This window comes from Jatropha curcas, chromosome 3 (assembly GCF_041381405.1).
Source record: "Jatropha curcas cultivar XTBG-Jc1 chromosome 3, XTBG_Jcur_1.0, whole genome shotgun sequence".
Taxonomy (NCBI): Eukaryota; Viridiplantae; Streptophyta; class Magnoliopsida; order Malpighiales; family Euphorbiaceae; genus Jatropha; species Jatropha curcas.
The window spans coordinates 19,503,376-19,524,469 of record NC_143153.1 but is presented as its reverse complement, the minus strand read 5'-3'; the positions used below and the strand labels follow the sequence as shown (position 1 = coordinate 19,524,469).

General features: G+C 34.6%; 1 protein-coding gene across 6 annotated transcripts in view; it reads right to left on the bottom strand.

The window, feature by feature from the left end:
* TOP3A (topoisomerase 3alpha) overlaps nt 1–21,094 on the bottom strand; it is a 48,139-nt gene that overhangs the window by 25,246 nt on the left and 1,799 nt on the right. For all 6 annotated transcript variants that reach the window (XM_089719542.1, XM_089719541.1, XM_012226577.4 and 3 more), the window contains exons 2-15: nt 20,486–20,664; nt 20,324–20,396; nt 19,929–20,051; nt 19,703–19,824; nt 19,544–19,616; nt 19,332–19,448; nt 18,768–18,851; nt 8,897–9,076; nt 8,636–8,764; nt 7,293–7,367; nt 6,099–6,188; nt 4,179–4,283; nt 2,587–2,621; nt 1,399–1,528 (exon numbers count right to left, since the gene is read on the bottom strand). In XM_089719542.1, the coding sequence (XP_089575668.1) occupies nt 1,399–1,528; nt 2,587–2,621; nt 4,179–4,283; nt 6,099–6,188; nt 7,293–7,367; nt 8,636–8,764; nt 8,897–9,076; nt 18,768–18,851; nt 19,332–19,448; nt 19,544–19,616; nt 19,703–19,824; nt 19,929–20,051; nt 20,324–20,396; nt 20,486–20,664 (1,515 nt within the window). The remainder of the gene's footprint in view (nt 1–1,398; nt 1,529–2,586; nt 2,622–4,178; nt 4,284–6,098; nt 6,189–7,292; nt 7,368–8,635; nt 8,765–8,896; nt 9,077–18,767; nt 18,852–19,331; nt 19,449–19,543; nt 19,617–19,702; nt 19,825–19,928; nt 20,052–20,323; nt 20,397–20,485; nt 20,665–21,094) is intronic.

Sequence of the window (21,094 nt, the reverse complement as noted above, 5' to 3'; positions counted from 1 at the left end):
GTGAACAGTTAGGAGATATCTTTACAAAAGCTCTAAATGGATGTTGAGTGGACTATCTTTGTAACAAGTTGGGCACGATTAACATCTATGCTCCAACTTGAGGGGGAGTGTTAAGGATTGGTTGTAAATAGAACTTTGTTAGAAGTTAGAGTCCTGATAGATTTATAGTATCTTGTATGTGTATATACACATGTGTCCCTATTGATGAATTAAAGTAAGAAAATATTTTTCCACATTAAATTCACAAGTATCAACTGTTACTGAGCCATCACCCATTGTCAATACCCAGAAAACACATAGAAATCAGGTCTGAAAATCCAAAAAACAACTCGAAAGCAGCCCGAAATAAGGAAAAATAGGAAAAACAACCTTGGAATTATGAGAACCAAATCAGAAAAGTAGGCTAGGTGGAGGCGCAATCCTTGGGCGAGTCTGCCGGTGTAAGCCGCTGCCGGAGTAGTGGCCAGAATCGGCATCACGCCCTGACGAGTGGGAGAAGCAGCAGGACCTTCTGGAGGCGCGTGAGCCGGCCGGATTCTGGAGTAAGGACGATCGGCCGGTGGTCTCTCTCCTCCCTCTCACCGGTTGCTGGAAGGCTTAGCCTATTCTAGGGTTTTTCTCTCTCTACTGTGTTTTTCTCTCTTTAGGGTGTGAGCTAAAAAAAGTCAGCAGGGCTCTGATACCGTGTTGAGTTTGTGTGAAGGGTGAAAATCTTTCATTCAATTGTGTAAAAAATAGTTACAATCCTATTTATAAATAAGGACTGTATGGAAATACCTAAGCTACTGTTATGGTCCCAAATTTGGATCTAGTTATGGGTCTTTGAATTAGGGGATCAGGTTTGAGATGACTATCTTAGAAGGAGTTTTCTTCCTTCTATCAGTGGCGACAGACTTAGAGAGAATCTGCAATCTCCTAGAGCTCGTTAAGAGAGAACTCTACAATCTGAGTTTTAGGAACTCAAAACATTTTCATAAAATTCTGCTTACATTTTTCCTGATATCACAACCTTTCAAACAACTAAATGTAAAGCTAAAACTACCCACCACCCACTAATAAACCCATTACACTAAGTTACTTGCTTAACCACCCCACTAATAGCCACTAACAAAGAAACTGATAATAACATGATAAACACTGAATAACTAAATAAAAACACCCTAAATAGCAGTAAAACTACCCTAAGTAAAGCACCACCATAACAGTTTACACTTAAGACTAGACTACTAACATACACAACTATACAAGACAATGCTCCATCAGCCGGACAACGAACAGAGAGGAAATTAAATAACTTCATGAAAAATTTTCATAGTAATTGACTAATTATGTGAAGAAAGCCAAGGACATGAACCCAACTAAAAACACTTCCTAGAACAAAAATATATATCAACTTACATCTAAGAAGCAAGCTTTCATCTGCTGCAAGCAAGTTTCCAAAACTTCAGTTTTACTTTTATGGCCCATGCTAACTCTTCTCATATCACCCTCCATTGTTGATCTAAGATTTGGTTTCCAAAGTTCATACCTGCAAAGGACAGACTCCCCAGTGAATAACAAAGTAACAAGAGAATATCTACTTTAAGAGACGATTGCAAATTGTAAATCATATGATATTAAGCATATGAAAATTATTCAAATTATGCGTCATTTTCCATGAATTTTGCTACTTCTTGGAAACTTTGACATCTAATTAAATAAGGATGGCAATTTGACGGATTTGTCAACGAAAACAGCACCTCAGTTCGAAAAGATACAAATGATTAATTAGTCTATGGGACATTTATTATTTTTACACCCAATGATGTAGTTTTTTTAACTCCACATTCAATCCTACGCTATTCCACGACAAAAATCATATCTATGACTTTTCCATAGCTAGTGCAAGTACAATTCGAACATATGGCAAAATTATGGTGTGTAATATAGTTATTATGCCATTGTTGCTGCTTGTCAATAATTTGTTTACTACCAGAAAATGTCCGCACGCTTTTTCATTTACCCCACAAAACAAATTAAAAATCACATAACAGCTTTTGCACCATTAAAGACAATTGATATACAATTACAACTATAGTTCTCCAAAATGCAATTATAGCTATCTTTATAGGTCCATGTCTACGTTAACTGTTGGTGAAGACAATGCCTGTTGTTTTTGTGCTTAACATATACACATATTATTACAGATTTTTAAATTTCTGTGGTGAATCATATACGTAGATATACTTGATTTCTCACAAAGGACTATTGTCTACTGCAAAGCTGGTTATACTAAACAGCTAAGCAAAAGTGTATGCCTGCAAGTCCAGCTCCATGCAACAAAGAAGTCGAAGTTACAATCATACATGCAGCCTTTAGCAGGATGGACAATTGGTATAACAAAATATTAGAAACATTGTTCACCAATTCCATTTGACTATTTACAGAATGTATAACATGATATCCATGTCGCCTAATAGAAAGCCTAATATGCAACTCAAACAATAATGGTGACCAGCTGATTAGAAGCAAAAGTCCATCCCAATAACAACTTTGAAAGAAGAGTAAGTTTTCATTCCATAGTCATAAATGAAGTGAATTACTTACCCCATGTCATCATATCCCATAACTAGAGCCTCGCCCTGCAGTTATGTAAACTTAATAATTAATAAAGAAAATTTTGAATAGAAAAGCTCAAACATCATCTCATAGCAACCTTCTGTCTCTGACTAACAAAGACAGGCTTCACTGTGTGATTCTGAAGAAAGAGTAATGGGCAACTCAATAGTGAAAGTGTAGCAACTGGAAGATCTAGGAGAAGCAAGATGAAAGATCAATAAATTTACTTTTTGGCTAGATCGTCTCAGGCCTCATGGACTATAGAATATACCCTAGTCATAGTTCAATTTCATAGTCATAAATTGATTTTTCAATATTACAACCAAACAATAGGAAGTAAGTTATTTTCTCAAAAAAATTTTCCTTTGAAAATATTTCCAGAGAGAGAAATTGTTTCCCGTGGAATAAACAGAGCCTTGATAAGAAGTACTATAATAGTCAAGCAAAACTCTAATTCAGAAATTGAATTTTATAACAATTAGAACTTCCATAAGTTTATAATTTTCAAGTCTAAAGTACCTATATTTGCCATACTTTACTATCTGTTATTTGCTGAACAAGACGTCTGGTAATGTATGCTTCTTAAACTTGTATTTCATGCAATTCCAACCTAGAAAGTGTAAAGATTTCTTATAGGAGAGAATTCTAATACCGATTAGTATAACGCTAGCTGATCCTAATTTACATAACTTCGTGCAAAATTTCTTGAAAAAATAAATCAATTGTCTTATTCTCTAAGCTCTAATTCTGTGAACCTTATGGATCCTAATCCCAATTTCAATGGAACGAGCTTTTCCCTTTGTCCTACTTTAAAAACATTTTGCCAGATTTAAAATGAAGCTTTTACATTGCTTAAGAAAAAACCTTTTTAGTAGCCTTCTAAGCATGTTAGAAAAATCAAAGAGAACATAAGTAATTGGTAGAGCAAACATCATCTAAAAATACGAATATAGATACAAACATATTAAAAGCCAAATTAGTCACAACTAAAAACCAGTCATAATTGCAGCAATATGGAACCAAAGTTGCGATGAAGCCAAGATAACATATCTGGCGTGATTCCAACATCCAGTGCAGAAGTTGCTTCTAACATCAGTTGTGCAAAATGATTAATATCATTTATTGCATCTACTGAATTTTATATGTAAGCTTCACTAACAACATTAAATATATTCTAAGAAAAAATCACTTTGAAAATTTATCTTTTAATTGTTTGCATTTATATCTTTATTTATTCTTTAACAAAACTTCTTTATCATAAAAAATTAAAAAATAAAAACAAAATTGAATGCACAAGCAATAAATACCATACTCATATTACATAACGATCCAATAAAAAATCAATAGTTTGTGATATAAGAAGACACTAACATAAAAAGTTGTCTAGAGCTCTAGATAACCTTGCTACAATTCAGTTCTAACATTTTGCTTTTTTCACTATCCCAAATCCCGATCACATTATACTTTTGCCACATGTAAACTCATGAAATAGGCAACTGAAGTAAATAATCAGTTAAAAAAAAAATGTGAACACACTCATGTTTGTGTATAACATAGAAAGTTAGAGCAGGGCTAATTACAAGATTAGTTGGTGAGAAACGAGTGTTTGGATCCTTTGTTGCATAGAATCTATCAAGCAGCTTCTTTATGTGGTCATGCATTGTTGCATCTGTACCAATGCCCGCCTTATAAACACAGGAAAAAAAAAAGTGATTTAAAATCATGTTAGGTGCCTAAAAAACTGTTGACTTAGAGAACAGTTGTATACATTCTTTTTCCAACTTCTATATCTGATTTTAATTTTGCACTGCAGGGAAAAAGAAAACAAAAGCACCCCAGCTTTCTTTTTGTTTTACACCATTTTTCATATCATTCGACTGGTTGTGTTTGTAGTGAAAAATGTCTCAGAATATGTTTCTTTAATTAAAATATGAGGGTGGTAAGGATGGACATTGTTCTGTTATAACAAAAAACCAAAAAGAACCAGAAAATTTTGATTATCATGATTTAGTGAATTTGTTTTCTGTTTAATTTTATTAACATTTTCATAATTTTCTGGTATCGTTATCAATTTGATTGCTTCATAATTGAAATCAAAATAGTTGATGCTTATTGTTAATAATATAAATTAATTATTTTTATTAGCAATAAATAAATTAAGATCTTTTATAAAAACTATATAAAAAAAAATATATCAGCTTGATTGTGTTCAATTCAGTTGAATTAGAACTATTAGAGTTTTGAAATTTTTGGTCAATGGCTAGTTGATTCAGTCAACCAAATGAGCATCCCTGGGTGGCAACTGGTCATATGAGATTATGGTATTGACAATTGTAATGGGATGATGTAGGCAGTAGGTGAAGACAACAGCAGTAATTGTAGAATGTGATGACAAGGCTGAAAGCAATGATGACACCAACTGCTGTCATAGCTGGGTCAATGGCAAAAGCAAAGATAATGGCGTTGATGTTAACAAAGAGTGTGGCAATGAGGCATTAGCAGTACTAATAAAGTGTAGACTATTGACAACAACTAGACGGTTATGGTCTTAGGGCCAACAAAGAGTGCAAAGTAGTGCAAACATTAATAATGGAATCGTCAATTTTAGCATTGCGGTGGTGGTGCAAAGTGGATGATGGATAGTATGGTGAAAAGTTGTACAATATATGTATGCTTTCAACTAGAAAACAAGTGAAATCCATAGAAGCAAACGGCAGATAATCAGGCTTTACCTATTTTTCAGTATTGGTGTAATTTCTGTAGTATTATGCTCTGTTTGTTTCCGTAAAATAACATATAGGAAAACATTTTTCATAATTTTCTGTTGTTTGGGCGTTTAAGAAAATAAGTCAACGGAAAATATTTTTCTGGTCAAAGGAAAATGACTTCCCATTTTCAAGAATAAAATATTTTCCGAAAATTGACAAATTTATTATAACCTCATAAATCTGTATCTTTAATTTATTAATCATCGGTAGCCAACCACCAGTTACCGTTCACCACCGGCCACCACCACCGGCAACAACGTCAACGTCACCGGTGACTTTCATAATTTACCTTTTTTTTTTTTTTTGCATTCTTCTCATATTTAACAATAAAATTTTAAAAAATACGAAACTTCTATTATTATTAATATTTTTATGTTCTTATGAGTTAAAAATTTTAATATTTTAAACTAATTTTCAATATTGCAATGAAAGAACCGAAAATAAGTCATTTGGAAAATATTATCCAAGGAAAACATTTTTCCAAAGGTAAGTTATTTTCCGGAAACAAACGAAGCCTTAATGTGAATTTGGAAAGCAGTTTTCTAGGGAATCAGAAAATTAACACATTTGACCAAAAAAACTCTATCTTCCAATTTGTGGAAAAAATTTCAGAAAGTAGTCCTGGCTGTTATAAGTAATCAGGCCCATGTAAACTAGTATACTGGAGAGAGAGTACCGGAAAAAAAGGCAGCAGAATATGAAAAAACTCTTTATCAAAACCCATTTTCTCACCTTGTCCATACAGCTAAGCAAATCAGCTTCACTTAAAAGAGGCGGTGGTCTCGTAACTCCTGAATCAAGAGTCAGCGTTGTTGGGATAAACTGCAATATGGTCAAAACCAGAGGATCAATTTTAAGTTTCTGGTTGTATAATTGACTCTACGAAAGAGAGAAAATGTTAACCTCAAAGTTTAGTCAAAGCACCATTATAAAACAATTATATTTGAGTTTTCAATGATGAACAGATTTTCCAGACAGCATATCATAAATTATTAATCCCGTCGTGAAAAAGGAGCACTCTTGGCTGCTCAAACTTAAAATCAAAAGGACAAGGATGAGGTATCAAATATATCTGAACAGAGGAGAAATTTTAAAAAGGGAAAAAAGGAAAGAAAGAAAGAACAGCTCTAAACAAACTTACAATGTCTTCAAATATAAACCAAAAATTATTGTCATTAACTGCAACTTCTATTTCCAACCAATGTCTACTCCTACTTCTGTGGCGATTCTTTTTCTGAAACAAACTAGACGTCCATGGTGCCAGTTCTTGGCGTTTACCTTCTCATTTAAATTGTTGGTTTACAAAATCTTATTTATTTTGTGCGACTGCTTTCTGCTGAAAGTGACAGGACTAAATATTCAGCAAATAGCCTCTTTAATTCAACAAGTCAACAAATATAAGCTTCATGATCAAATTCCCATCTTTGTACTGCTAAACCAATAGTAAAGCCTTCTAGTGTGCACAAATCCAGATCAGGATTTGTCCCAATAGAAGTGTGGAAATTAAATTGCAAACTGTGGTTGACAAAGTAGATTAACATTCAGAAGAATTGTATAATATAGAATGCCAAACATGCAAGCCAAATAGTTATTTCCATCAACACAAGTTACCAAGGGCTTTGCCAGATTCTTAGTTGCCATTGTATGATGAATGATATAACAATACATATTGAGTGAGGCAAGCGCATTTATTACTTCATATAGCCATTAAAGTGTAAACCTAGAAAAACCTAACTGAAGAAAAAAAAAAAAAAAAAACGAGGTAGATCAACACATGACGATTAATCAAATACAAACCCACTCCCCCCCCCCCCCCCACCCCAAAAAAAAAAAAAAAAAAAAAACAAAAGAAGTTCCGGCAATCAGGAAATAATTAGCTCAATAAAGAATAGTCAACCAATCACTATTTGATGATCAGTATCAAACCTGTTCTCCATGAAGATATGTAGGAATCATTGAGCCACCCCATGATTCAAAGCGGTAAACATCCAGGTAATTTTTCTGGTAAAAACACAATACAATTGCATCAAATATAAATAACCATAGTGTGAAAAACAAAATCAAATGAGAAATTTGTTTTACAAGAAACATAATTTATTTATACAAGATATACCAAAGCAATGGTTCCACAAAAACGAGTTAGAGTGCGAAATCATGTCTGTCTTGATTGTGTTAGTCTTCAGTCAGAAGAAAAGAAACACACATGTAGATAGACAAGCCCAAAGCTCAAGTGAGTAGCTAAGTCAGCTATTTGGACCAAAGGTTGAATAATTCCTGCAGTTTCGAGTCGTCAAGTGTATAAGATCAGAATGGACAATTACATGGTGCAATGAGGGTTGTCTGCTGGGGCTTGCAAGCACGATGCTGCAGATTCATAACCATGTCCTTGGAGCAATCACCGGATGCAATGAAGGGTCAATCACCGGATACAAAGAATTAATCATGACACCTGGCTAACACTGGCTATCATTCTTGGGCCCTTGTCTTTTGTGCTTTGACCATAGATGGGGTTATCAAAAAGCTAAAGCTTCGAGGGCACAGATTCTAGGGGTGAATTCGGTTATAACCGAACCGAAACTAAGGAAGTTCAGTTATTTAGGCAGAGAAAATTTTGGTTTCAGTTTGGTTATTATTTTGAAATTTTTCGTTTTTCAGTTATACTACCTCAAGAATTGCAACCAAAATAACTGATTTATTAGTTATTAATATGTTATTATTTTATACTATTTTATAATGATCTTTAATTAATGAATATATTATTTCTATTATTTTTATTATGTATATAATTGTAATCATACTTTTTAATAATATATGAATTGGTAATATAAGTACTGTAAATTAAAATATCCAGTGATAAACAAACACTGACCAAAAGATATTTAAGTTTAGTTAGATTTGATTGTCTAATAAATTCAATTAATGTTTAAAAGGGAACTAAAAAAATTTGGTTAGTTGTAAAATTCAGTTCGGTTTATTTCAGTTATCCAAATGCACAACCCTACCAGAGTATATGGGTTTCTAGATAAATAGAATAAATGAAAAACACACATTGCCATTTTAGCAATGGAAGGAGGAAACCAAAGCAAATCTAATTTAGATGGTGCATAGGTCAATGCAAACTACAAAGATTCTATAAAAAATTTTCAAGAACTCAAACAGCAAAACATCAAAATGGGAATGACAATAAGTGTTTAATGATCAATGATAAGCAATAAAAAATATTACTTGATATAGCTTATAAGAATCTGAGAATGATGCAGGATACCCACAGCTAATATCACCCTCCCTGATGCAGAAAACTGTTCTCCAGCAATGTCTATTTCAACGGTAGTTTCAGCCCCTATAGCTGGTTGTGAAACACAAGCCAGAAAATGGCGAACAACCAACTCATATACTCTCTGCAAATAATAGAAGTATGAATTTCAAGAATGCAGTTAAAACCCATAATCCCTAATCTTAACCAAAACAGAATCGTCAAGAAAATATTGATGAAATGCATTTTTAAGAGCGGAAGCAACAAATATACTTACGTGATGATCTTGACTCCATCCAGTTTCACCAGCAGAAAATTTTGTCGGGTGAATGGGTGGGTGGGCTTTATCATCATGTCCACCACTACTGGGGTTTCGCCATAATCCTTCTCCATGATCTAACAGCCTTTGAGCATATGAACCCCATATAGGATGTGGTTGTTGTTCTTGCACAATTGTCTGCATCAGTTTTAGAGGAGTTATCTAAGTCCAAGCAACTTGGCACATTCACAAAGTTGCAGCTTGAAAATTAAAGCATAGAGATAACAAGGAAAAAGACCATTAGCAATCACGTGCAAAAATATAAAATATACTAAACATTAATATAAACAAAAATGAGAAATTAATGGTGCAACAAATCGGCACAGAGAAAAACACCATCTTTTTGAAAAGAATCAACGATATCATCATGGGCTAAAAAAAATTAAACAAGCAAAAATATTTATACTCATAAAAGCTAGAATGTCATAATAAACCAAAACCTTAACAAGTTGCAAAATGCAAATTTGTCTAGAACTCCTTTTAGATTCAACATAAAAAGGAGTCTCCATGTATTCCACCACCATACTGCCTTTGACTTCCTCATTCCACCATATACTTCTTTTGAGGACAGCTCCCAACCTTTTGACTCACCCAAAACTTCCACTACCATCTTACTACCTAAGTTGATAACTCCATCCACATGGTGTTTGCCTCCACGTTATAATCTTGCCTTTAGATCTCACTTGTGAAAGCCACTTGCTTTTCTCATTTTAAGTTCCAACAACTTTGTTATCCCACATTAGTTTGGATAAGGTCTTTAGTCAACATATAAGGCTTGGCAATCCTCCTCCCCAGCTCCCCTTGAGCTAGCTTTTAGAGAGTAAGTTAGGCCCAGTCCATTTTATAAACATGGTATAAGGCCTACCTTGCTTCAATATTGGGCTACTCGCGTCTGTGTTTGTTTGCAAACTTCACAATCCAGATGTTCATGCCTGGGCGTGAGGGGTTGTATTATCTCATATTGGTTTGGGATAAGATCTTTAGTCAACATATAAGATAGATTCTCCTCCCCTTAAGCTAGCTTTTAGGGAGTGAATTAAGCTCGGTCCATTTTATTAAGAGGATGTATATATGTGAATGGTGTTATAGCTTGGGGCTTTCCCTATTATAGGTTTTTAGGAGGGTCAAAGTTACATAGCCTTTCCTCATGTTGCAAAGAGCCTCTATATATGATTTAAATTGTGATCTCTAGTTCATAATGGAGTAACCTTACTATTATGTTGGGGCTTACCCTTTAGGTCACAATGTGTGTGTACACAACTTAAAATTATATGGTTTTTGAGGTGCTTCTCTTTCATGGAATTAGATTTCAAATCCTAGTAGAATTTTTAAATCAATTTACCTCTAAAAGACCAATTTAACATTGTTGTCCTTGCACTCTTCAAGTTCTTTTTTTCTTGGACATTTCAGATTTTCGGTTTGTATGGAATTCCCTTCTAATGGTATTGCATTTGATAATGGAAATGCCAATGATTTGTTACTGTTACAACATTACTCCATTAGTATGCTGAGATTCTATACTATTCTAAATGGTTTCTAAGTGGCTGTTTAGATTGATATTCTGTCATTTGGTTGGAAAATAAAATCCATGAATTTGAAGGGTGTTTCTGAAATAAAATTAAGTGGTTTAACTTCCATCATTAATAGATGAAGAATTCAGAGAAGGTTTGAAGTTTTTGCTTGATTATTCCCTCAACCATATTAGGTATAAATAGAATAAAGAACCAATACAAGTATGGTAAGTCAACTTTACAAATCCTAATCACAATCACAGCTATAATTATAGAATATTTACAAGATATTCTAACCTTAGTTACAATGTATTCTAACACTCCTCAAGTTGGAACGTACATATCATATGCTCCTAGCTTGTGATAAATATATTCAATCTGAGGACCTCTAAAAGATTTCTGCCAACTGATCATTCAAATTGACGAAGGAGGTAAAGATACAACCTGACTCAATCTTCTGCCTAATAAAGTGACAATTTATTTCCAAATGTTTCATTCTTTCATGAAACAATTTGAAGCAAAATGCAGTGATGCTTGATTGTCACACATTAGTTTCATTTGTTTCACTTCGCCACACTTCAACTCCTGAAGAATTTGTTTTAGCCAAATAAGTTCACAAGTAGCCAATGACATGGCTTGATATTCCACTTCTGCACTTGATCTAGCCACAAGATCTTGCTCTTTGCTTTTCCAAGATATTAGATTCCCTCCAATCATAACACAATAGCCTGAAGTAGATCATCTATCAGATAGAAAGCCTGCCAATCTACATTAGAGTAGCCAACTACCTGTGTATGTCTTTGTCTTCATAGAATGATCCTTGCCCAGGGGTACTGACGTACCTCAGAATGCGAACAACAGCATCCCAATGGCTATCACACGGAGACTGGAGAAATTGGTTAATCACACTTACTGTAAAAGAAATATCTAGTCATGTGATTATGAGATAATTAACCTTACCAACAAGTCTCCTATATCTGCTAGAATCTTTAAATGGCTCCCTCTGTCCTGGAACAAGTTTCACATTAAGATCCATTGGAGTATCCACAAGTTTGCAGTTTATCATGCTAGCCTCTTCTAGTATATCTAGTGCATACTTCCTCTCTAAACTTGCAACACTTGTCTTAGATTTTGCTACCTCTATCCCCAGAAAGAATTTCAGTTTTCCCAAGTTTTTGGTTTGAAAATGGCTAAATAGGTGTTTCTTAAGGTGGGATATCTCTTCATGATCATTGCCTACTATGACAATGTCATCCACATAGACCACTAAGTAAATATATTTACCATGATCTCAATTTCGGTGAAAAACTGAATGATTTGCTTCACTTCGACTCATGCCAAACTGTTGAACAACAACACTAAACCTCCAAACCATGCACGTGGAGATTACTTCAAGCCATACAGAGATCGACATAGTCGACATATCAAATCAGACTCCCTTTGAGCAACAAAACAAGTGGTTGGCTCTATATATACTTCTTCAGCCAACTCCCCATGTAGGAAAGCATTTTTAATATCAAGTTGATGAAGAGGCTACTGAGAAAAAGCTGCTGGAGAGAGAAATCGAACATAAGCAATCTTTGCCACTGGTGAAAAAGTACCATTGTTGTCAAGACCATAAATTTGTGTACCCCTTGGCTACAAGCCTAGCTCTCAAACGGTCAATTTTGCCATCAAGATCAACGTTGACGGTGTAAATCCAACGGCATCCAACGGTACTTTTAAAAGGAGGCAATGGAACAAGTTTCTAGGTGCCATTATTCTGAAGAGTAGTCATCTCTGCAGTCATAGTTGTAGACCAACCAGGATGGGCAAGTGCTTCACTGACATTTTTAGGTATAGAAACAGCAGACAAGGTGGAAACAAAGGCATAATAGGTAGGAGATAAATGATGATGACTCAAGAAATTGTAAATAGGATTTGGATTGCAAGTGGAACAAACACCTTTTCGAAGAGCAATGGAAGGAGTAACTGCCTCTGTGAAAGGCATGATTGGTGTAGGAGGTGAAACCAGTATAAGAGGTGATTCACTAGGTTTTGTACCTGTATCCAAAACAAGGTTAGTAGGAGGACAACGAGAATAAGCTTGAAGTGGTTGAGATGTAGCTGGAATTGGAAGGACTTCAGAAACTGAGTGCTGATGAGTTAGTTGACTTCAAAAGGAAGGTGTAGTCTCGAAAAACATCTGCATAGACAAAATGTAGAAGAGATTGGGTCATAACATTTGTATCCTTTTTGTAGACGAGAATAACCCAGGAAGACACATTTAATGGACTTAGGCTAGAGTTTATCTTTCCCAGAAGTATGGTCATGAATAAAACAATTATAGTGAAAGACATGGGAAGGAAGACGAGATGGATCCTATTTAGGAAACAAAATAGAATGAGGACTCTGATTTTGAAAGATAGAAGAAGGCATCCTATTAATAAGAAAACAAGTAGCAAGAACTGCATCCCCAAAAGAAAAGAAGTGGAACATGATTGTGAAGAAGTAAAGTACAAATTGTTTCAATGAGATGGCGATTCTTTCGTTCAGCGATTCCATTTTGTTATGGTGTATATACACGAGAAGGCTAATGAAGGATGCCCTAAGAAGACATAAACACATTAAATGGTTGAGAAAAATATTCTCGAGCATTATCACTATGTAATGCTTTAATTTAAACATCAAACTGATTTTGAATCTCAACACAAAATTTTTCGAAGATGGAGAATGATTCAGATTGATTTTTCGTTAGAAACAACCAAGTGCAACGGGAATAGTCATCATTAAAAGTAACAAAATAATTAAATCCTAAAGTTGTAATGACACGACTAGGACCCCAAACATATGAATGAACAATATCAATTGAAGCTTTATTATTGACACACTTAGGAAAAACAACACGAGATTGTTTCCCAATTTGACATGACTCACACTCTAAAACAGTTGATGAAGACAAACTAGGAACTAAATGTTGAAGTTTGGTAAGACTGTACGTCCGAATCGGTTGTGAAGAAGTTCAACTAAAACAGTAGAAGCTAAAGCAAGAGTGATTTTGGGACTGGAGAGATAATATAGCCCTTGTGACTCATATCCATCTCCAATCATCTTCCATGTACGTTGTTCTTGCTAGGGCTGTGCATGGTTCCTGGGGATTTGAACCGAAGCGAGGAACCATACTAAACCGAACCGAAACCGAAAAAACTGAGATAGTAGGAGCTGAACCGTGCCCAACTATATGCAATTTATTATTTTGGTTCTGGTTCCGATTCTTATAAAGAACCGTACCAAAACCGAATTGAACCGAACCAAAAACCCGATTTATCCATATATTTTTTCTTTATTGTTTCAGTATATTATATTATTTGTAGAAGACCCTAAATTTTATTATTTGAAAATAAAATCCTTATCAGTTGATACTCTTTAATTAATAATACAAATGGAGTATAAATTAAAATTTTTTATCCCGCATAAAAAATTAATATCTAACGATTCTCGTCATCTCTTATTGTATATAATATTTTAACAATATCATAATTCATAAATATTTATATAATATTTTACTATATAATTTAAATAAAAAGTGTTTTTTATATTATTTTAATTTAAAAAGTCTTAATTTACTAACAAATTAATCGTGTGGCAATGAAGGTACTATCTTTTTGGAGATTTCGTGGAACTTAAATTCTTTTTGTTGACAATAGAAATAAAACTTCGTTATTCAATTGTTAGTTATGATTTGTTGTTATTTGTAATGTTCATGTTATTACTTTGGAGATTACTTAGAACTTGAAAGATGATGGGAACTTTTTACAATGAATAAAAATAAAACTTCATTATTTTTTAATGCATATACTAGAACAATATGATTCTTTTTTTTAATTAGCATATATTGTATATTTTATTTTGATATTAGAATATTTTTATATAAAGGAACCTTGTAATGTGTTTTAAAAATATAATAATTTTTAATGGAGGAACTGGAACCGAAACGAGAACCAAAGAACTGAAACCGAAAAACTGAAGAATCATACAGAAACCATACCGAAATTTGGTTAGGTTCGGTTCCAGTTCTTTAGTCCTTCGGTTCCAGTTCCGATTCCGATCCTAAAAATGAAAGAATCAAATTTTTGGTTCGGTTCTGGTTCTTCTTAAGAACCATACCGAAACCGGATTTGCACAACCCTAGTTCTTGCATAGAGATATAGTCCGCTAGAAAGGACACAATACAATTAAGTTGTTTTGTCAATTCACTAATAAAAAGTAGATTATGAGGGCATTCAGGAGTGAAAAAGACTGGTGAAAAACTCATTAAGGAGTAGGTTAACTTTTCCAATGCCTTTAACCTCAGTTTGTGAACAATTCGCTATGATAAATGTAGATGAGTCTAGAGAAGGGGTGGGAGTCGAGAAAAGTGTTCCATTACCAGAAAATGTGATTAGAAGCACCACAGTCAAGAACCCAAGGATCGTTGGTTGTGGATTTAGTCATACTAGCAACCAAAGTGCTAAACTAAGATATGGATGATGATTGTTGTACTGCTTGTTGTTTGGCAGCCTGAAAGTGTACATATTCATCGTAATCATAATCAAATCCTGTCAAAGTGATTGAATTACCTGATGCACCGGGTGAAGGAAGAATTCCAGCTCCATTACTCTGAACCATATGAGCAACTAATCGTCTAGTACTAGCAGATTGATGTAGCGGTGGTTTACCATGCAATGGCCAACAGATCTCCCAAGTATAACCAAGTTTATCACAATGAGTACAGTGTTTAGGTTTATTACCTTTCCATTTCCGACTACCATTCTACATAGCAAACACATATGCTTCAATATTAGGAGATGAAGCTAGACTCATAGAAATGCGAAGAAGTTGAGCAAAAATATCTTTAGAGTAGGAATAGTAGAACCTGGCAGTATTTGATTTCAAAAAGAACTAAGACCAAGTCGAAGACCTATAATTGCCAAGACCATAAAGAATTTATTTCTCTGTTACTCTTGTGCAATAACACTCTGGGAAAGGCATAACAGAATTAAATTCATCAAGTAATGTTTCAACTTGTCCAAGATAACTAGTCATATCTTGTTGATTTTGCTGCAAATGGACAATATTGGAGACAACTTTATATATTCGTTGTATGTCATTTGTATACAACATCTTGGCTTTAGTCTAGACCTTACAACAAGTTTTGCAAGATTGAAATAAAGGAAGTAGTTCGGAATCAAGAGATTGCCACAACAAACTACACAATAGTGCATCAATCTTAGACCATGTTGGCTTATCTGTGGCAACAATATCAACAGTATTTTACCTAAATGATCATCATATCCCTGCCCCATAAACAATAATTCTACTGAAAAAACACATGAAATATAGTTATTGCAGCCGGATAATATAACAATGGTAATAGTAGGGGTACTGGAGAAAAGAGGTTTAAACATAGTGAATGATGAGGGTTCAGTAGTTCCAGTCATTGTGATACTGAATAAGGATAAAGAAAGAACGCTTTTTTTAGAAGAAAGAAGGGGCTGTTTGTACCTTGGTAGAAGAAAGAGAAGGACCCAGTGAAAGGTGTAACCGGAAAAAGGACCGCCGAACTCAGGCGAACTGCGAGTGGTGTTCGTTGTCGGAGTAGTCAACGGAAAGTGGGCTCATGCACCAGTGCATGTACTGGCCGGCAGAAACTAGTGGCAGCGCGTGGATGTCAACGACAAGGTTTTCGACGATGAAAATTAATGACTGAGGTAATCTTCTAGGATAGGTGGCAAGAACAGGAAAGGGGTAGGGTTAAGGGTTTTATGTTTTGGCAGAAGAGGCTATATCTGAAACAGAAAAAGAACAATGGAGAAGAAGAAATCAGCTTGTTTATGATACCATGAAGAATTCAGGGAAGGTTTGAAGCTTTTGCTTGATTATTCCCTTAAGCATATTTGGTTTAAATAGAACAAAGAACGAAATAAGTATGATAAGTCAACTTTACAAATCCTAATCACAATGACAGCTATAATTATAGAATATGTACAAGATATTCTAACCTTAATTACAATATATTCTAATAATAGAAATGATGGATTGAGGAATTCCATCCCAGATGTGGGATTTCTATCTCTTCAAACTGGTGGAATTGGTGTTGTGATGGAATTAATTAATTCCATAAATTATGGCCTATTTTTCTCAACCAAACAAAGGAATCTAGCATATCCATGGAATGTTTAACTTCCATCAATCCAAATGACCGGTAGAGTTATTTTAAAATTGAGATTGCCAATCCTTTGTGGCATCATTGGCAGCAAATTTAATGTGACAACTTGGGAATTTGGTTGAATCCGCTTGATGTCACTTGATAGGAGTGAGGTTGAGCAAGATGCTTTAGATCACTGGTGTCCACCTTCTCCCTAAGTGTCGGCCTTTGAAATGAATCTAAGGAGCTTCCATTGTTCGACTAATAAAAAAAAAATTCAGTTTGGAGCGTGAAGTTCGCTGACAAAACACAACTATAGGTGGCTCAACATTGAAGCAGGTTAGGCTTTGATACCATGTTAATAAAATGAACTGGGCCTAATGCACTCCCCAAAAGCTAGTTCAAGGGGAAGAGGATTACGCAGGTCTTATATGTTGACTAAAGACCTTATCCCAAACCAATATGCGATAACACATCCATATACATCTGAAATTATGGATATATAATCTTGTCCTGTCACAATTTCCTTTCACAATTTTGCATCACAAAGTTAATGTTCTTTAATGCATTTGTTTCTGTTGAAATCTTTGTGATTAAAGTAAATATTGTGTTTCCTAGTTTAGGTTTATTCCTAATTAGTATAAAGATTGTGTTTCCTAGTGTTAAGGATTAGTCGTAAATAGAGTTCTATTAGGAGTTAGATTCCTAATTAGTTTATGATTTGTATTCCTAAATAGCTAGGTAGCATAGAAATTCCTTATATATAGACCTATGTAATCGATTGATGAGATAGAAGACATACAATTACAATATATTCTCTCAACATGGTATCAGAGCCTTCCATTCAAAAAAAAAACAAAAAAGGCCAAGCTCAAATCTTTGTCTCGCACAAAATCAAGCCATGGGTCAAGGACAATCTGGCAATCAGCAAGGCCTTCCCGGACAACGAAAATCCGATGGAGGCGACAAGAAAGATAAGAAATTCGAGCCAGCAGCACCACCCGCTCGCGTTGGTCGCAAATAGCGCAAGCAAAACGGACCAGAGGCTGCTGCTTGGTTGCCGACGTTGGCTTGAAGAGAGACGTGCAACCCAATGAGTTGCATCATCATTCTTGGGCTTATTCAATAGGTTTGTTTGCTGTGATTCTGTTGCAGCTGTGTCGGGCAGTCCTCTGCTACTGTTGTTGCTTTAATTCGCTGAGGAAACATATTTTTCCTTTGCTGTGACAATTGGTTTAGGTAATTTTTGGAGATTTTCTAGTGATTCCTTTTTGCATTAGGGTTTAGTACTACACCTTTGCTGCAGTTACGGGTATTCTGCTTTTGAACTTTCTCCTTTGTCAAGAGCAGTGCAACCCCAGTGAGTTGCATTGTGTTCTTGGCCTTTAGTGGTGTGCTCCGTTTGCTAGATGTCCTTTGCTGCGTTTTACTGGGCTTCCTCTTTGAGGCATTGATTATGGAAGCTTGAAACAGCCCTATGAGTTGTTTTATGGTTCAGTGAGATTTGTTTCGACAACCTAAGTGTGTTGTCTTAATTCTGCTGCTACTATTTGGTTTGGGATTCTATATTGCTATAATGAAGTGGGTACAGTTGCTGAGTATTGTATTGTGATTTGCTGAAAGTAGTAGTTTGTAACAAGTTGAGCATTATGAGCATTATTAACATCTATGCTCCAACTTGAGGGGGAGTGTTAAGGATTAGTCGTAAATAGAGTTCTATTAGGAGTTAGATTCCTAATTAGTTTATGATTTGTATTCCTAAATAGCTAGGTAGCATAGAAATTCCTTATATATAGACCTATGTAATCGATTGATGAGATAGAAGACATACAATTACAATATATTCTCTCAACACCTAGTTTAGGTTTATTCCTAATTAGTGTAAAGATTGTGTTTTCTAGTTTAGGTTTATTCCTATTTAGATTACTTCCTATATTGGAACAATTTTTTGTATATATATAGTGGAGTAGAGGTTGAAAAATATAACACAATTGTAAGAAATAAAACATATTCTTTCCTTTAATTTCTACAGTTTCTTCCTCTTTAATTTTGTTTCTCCAACATTTAATTCATTTCAGCTATAATAATATAAGAACGAATCATCACAATAGCCAAAGATGTGCTAACAAAAACAAAAAACAGAGTTACCAACTTGCAAATCAGTCCTGCTAGAAAAGCAATCTGTCTCTGTACGAGGATAACTAATGAAACCTGCTTGGTATAGATCTTCAGCCACCTATAAACAATAAAAGAAAAGGTAAGGAGCGCTAGAGATTCTCAAAAATCAAATCCGTAAAATCATGTGAATGCAAATAAAAAGATTCCAAAAGCATAAGATATGTTAGATATCCAATTCCATGGGAAAGGACTACATGTGATGAATCAGATGGAAAGAATTGAAAAGTAAATTTGAGTGGAGGTGAAGGTGGTACTGCAATTTAAAATATAGAATCTAATGCAGTCTGGATTTTTTCTTTTCAAAAAGGAAAGTGAAGACTAATAGATGATTTTGAAACACATAAAGCATTGAAGTGAATTATCTATTATGAACTCACTCTTCTGTGTCAACACTTGGTTAACTTCATAATAAGTGGAAGGATACATTTTTTGAAAGAATCATAACATTCTATGGGAGATGCCAATAAGTGTAAACAATTAATGAAGTAAATGAAGTGCATGCATTCATAACAAAAAGGTATTATAATCCAACTTTTACCTTCATGGTGTGTTCAGAACTCATCCGGAAATATCGTGAAGCTCGTTTTTCAAGCTCAATGGTACTCAAAGGATATGGAGGATACTTATTCTTCTCCTGTTGTTGAACCTTTGTTACCTGATTATGAATTACAAATGTAAAAGATTCAACCTTAACCAAATCTTGTTCTTTAAAGCAACAAATATATCAAGCACATGATTTCCATTACATACAGTCGCAGTTGGCTCCTGAACACACATTTCGTACAGTACAACAGCAGAAGTATAGTCAAAGAGATGTCCCCGCCTGCAAAACTAATACAAGTAAATGTTTAACATACAACTTATATAACTCAAGAAGGAAATACAATGCACGAAGCCTTCACAGTTTACATCCAATTGAAGGTAGCAATGCCTTCATCTGATTTGTGAGAACAGTTAAGAGTCCAAAACTCTTCTGGTTCATGTGACTGTATCTCCCAATAACGTTCCACTATAAAGCCAAGTGTAGGGAACTGTAAACATAAAGCAACCAGAATAACAAATTCTAAGTCCTGGTTTCAAACTTAAAGAAGACACATTTACATACATTTTCATAAGTAGTCAACTAGATTCATACCTGACAAGGACCATAACTTAGAACAAGATTTCTGTCATCTTGAGCAGCATCAATATCAAATTTATCTCTCAATAGCATGGTTTGAAACCTAGTGAAAGAAGCACCAATACGGAGATCAATTTCCTGCAAAATATTAAGACTTCAGTTTTATTCCCTGTCGGAGAATGAAACCCAAAAGCAAAGACGAAAAAAGAATGTTGATATACAGTTAATGTCAGTAGCTCTGCTTTCTCTGACAAAGTGAATTTATAACGAGACTTTAGCTAACACATAAATGCCAATGACTTTATTACACATTGAGCTAGTACTAAGCTATATAGGGAGTAGTAAAAGCTAACTTCATATTGACTATAAGAAAATTGGAAAACATCTGAATGAATGAGAAAACTACTTACTTGCCTAGCATCCACAGCATCAGAAAAGCACTGGTTGGGAGAAACGAGATTTTGGACCGCCTCATGGATTTCCCTGGTATTTGCTAAACCAAACATCAGAAAATAATGTACTAAGCATGGCAATAAATAAGGAAAATGAAAAGAAACTTTAGACTTGAAAACCTGTCAATTAATGCAGAAAAGCGAGCCCTCCGTACGGTGAGGTAGCGATTCGCTGCTCTACAGACCTCCATCACTTCAAATGCAATGTTTTCTCCCTCTCTATCACAATCAAGCCACAAAATAAGCCACTGGCACCTTCTAGCTTCCTCCTCCAATGTCCTTTTGATATCTATCTTGTCCTAACCAAAAATCAATAAGGAAATAGTTCAGCAAATTATACACGCCAATAATAGAGATGCATCAACATTGCTTTCCTTTGAACAAACACCCAAATGGAAGAAATGTATCACCCACATTTCAGAGAAATTGGGATGTAGAAGCTTTTGGTTTTATTAACTAATAAAATGATGGGATTTAAAGCTTTCAGCTTTACTAACCAATGAAATTATGAGATTTTAAAATCTCATAATTTAGGCCACATAATGATATGATTTATAATTTCCATTATTGTATGATAATGCCAACAGTTTAAAAAATAATTATGACGCAATGCTAGAGATTACTGTAGCAAAACTATCCAAAAAGATAGTATTGTAAATTATTGTAAACCTGGTAGTGGACATGGATATGACCATGTTACTATAAGAGTAGCAGTGCTGATAAAAAGGA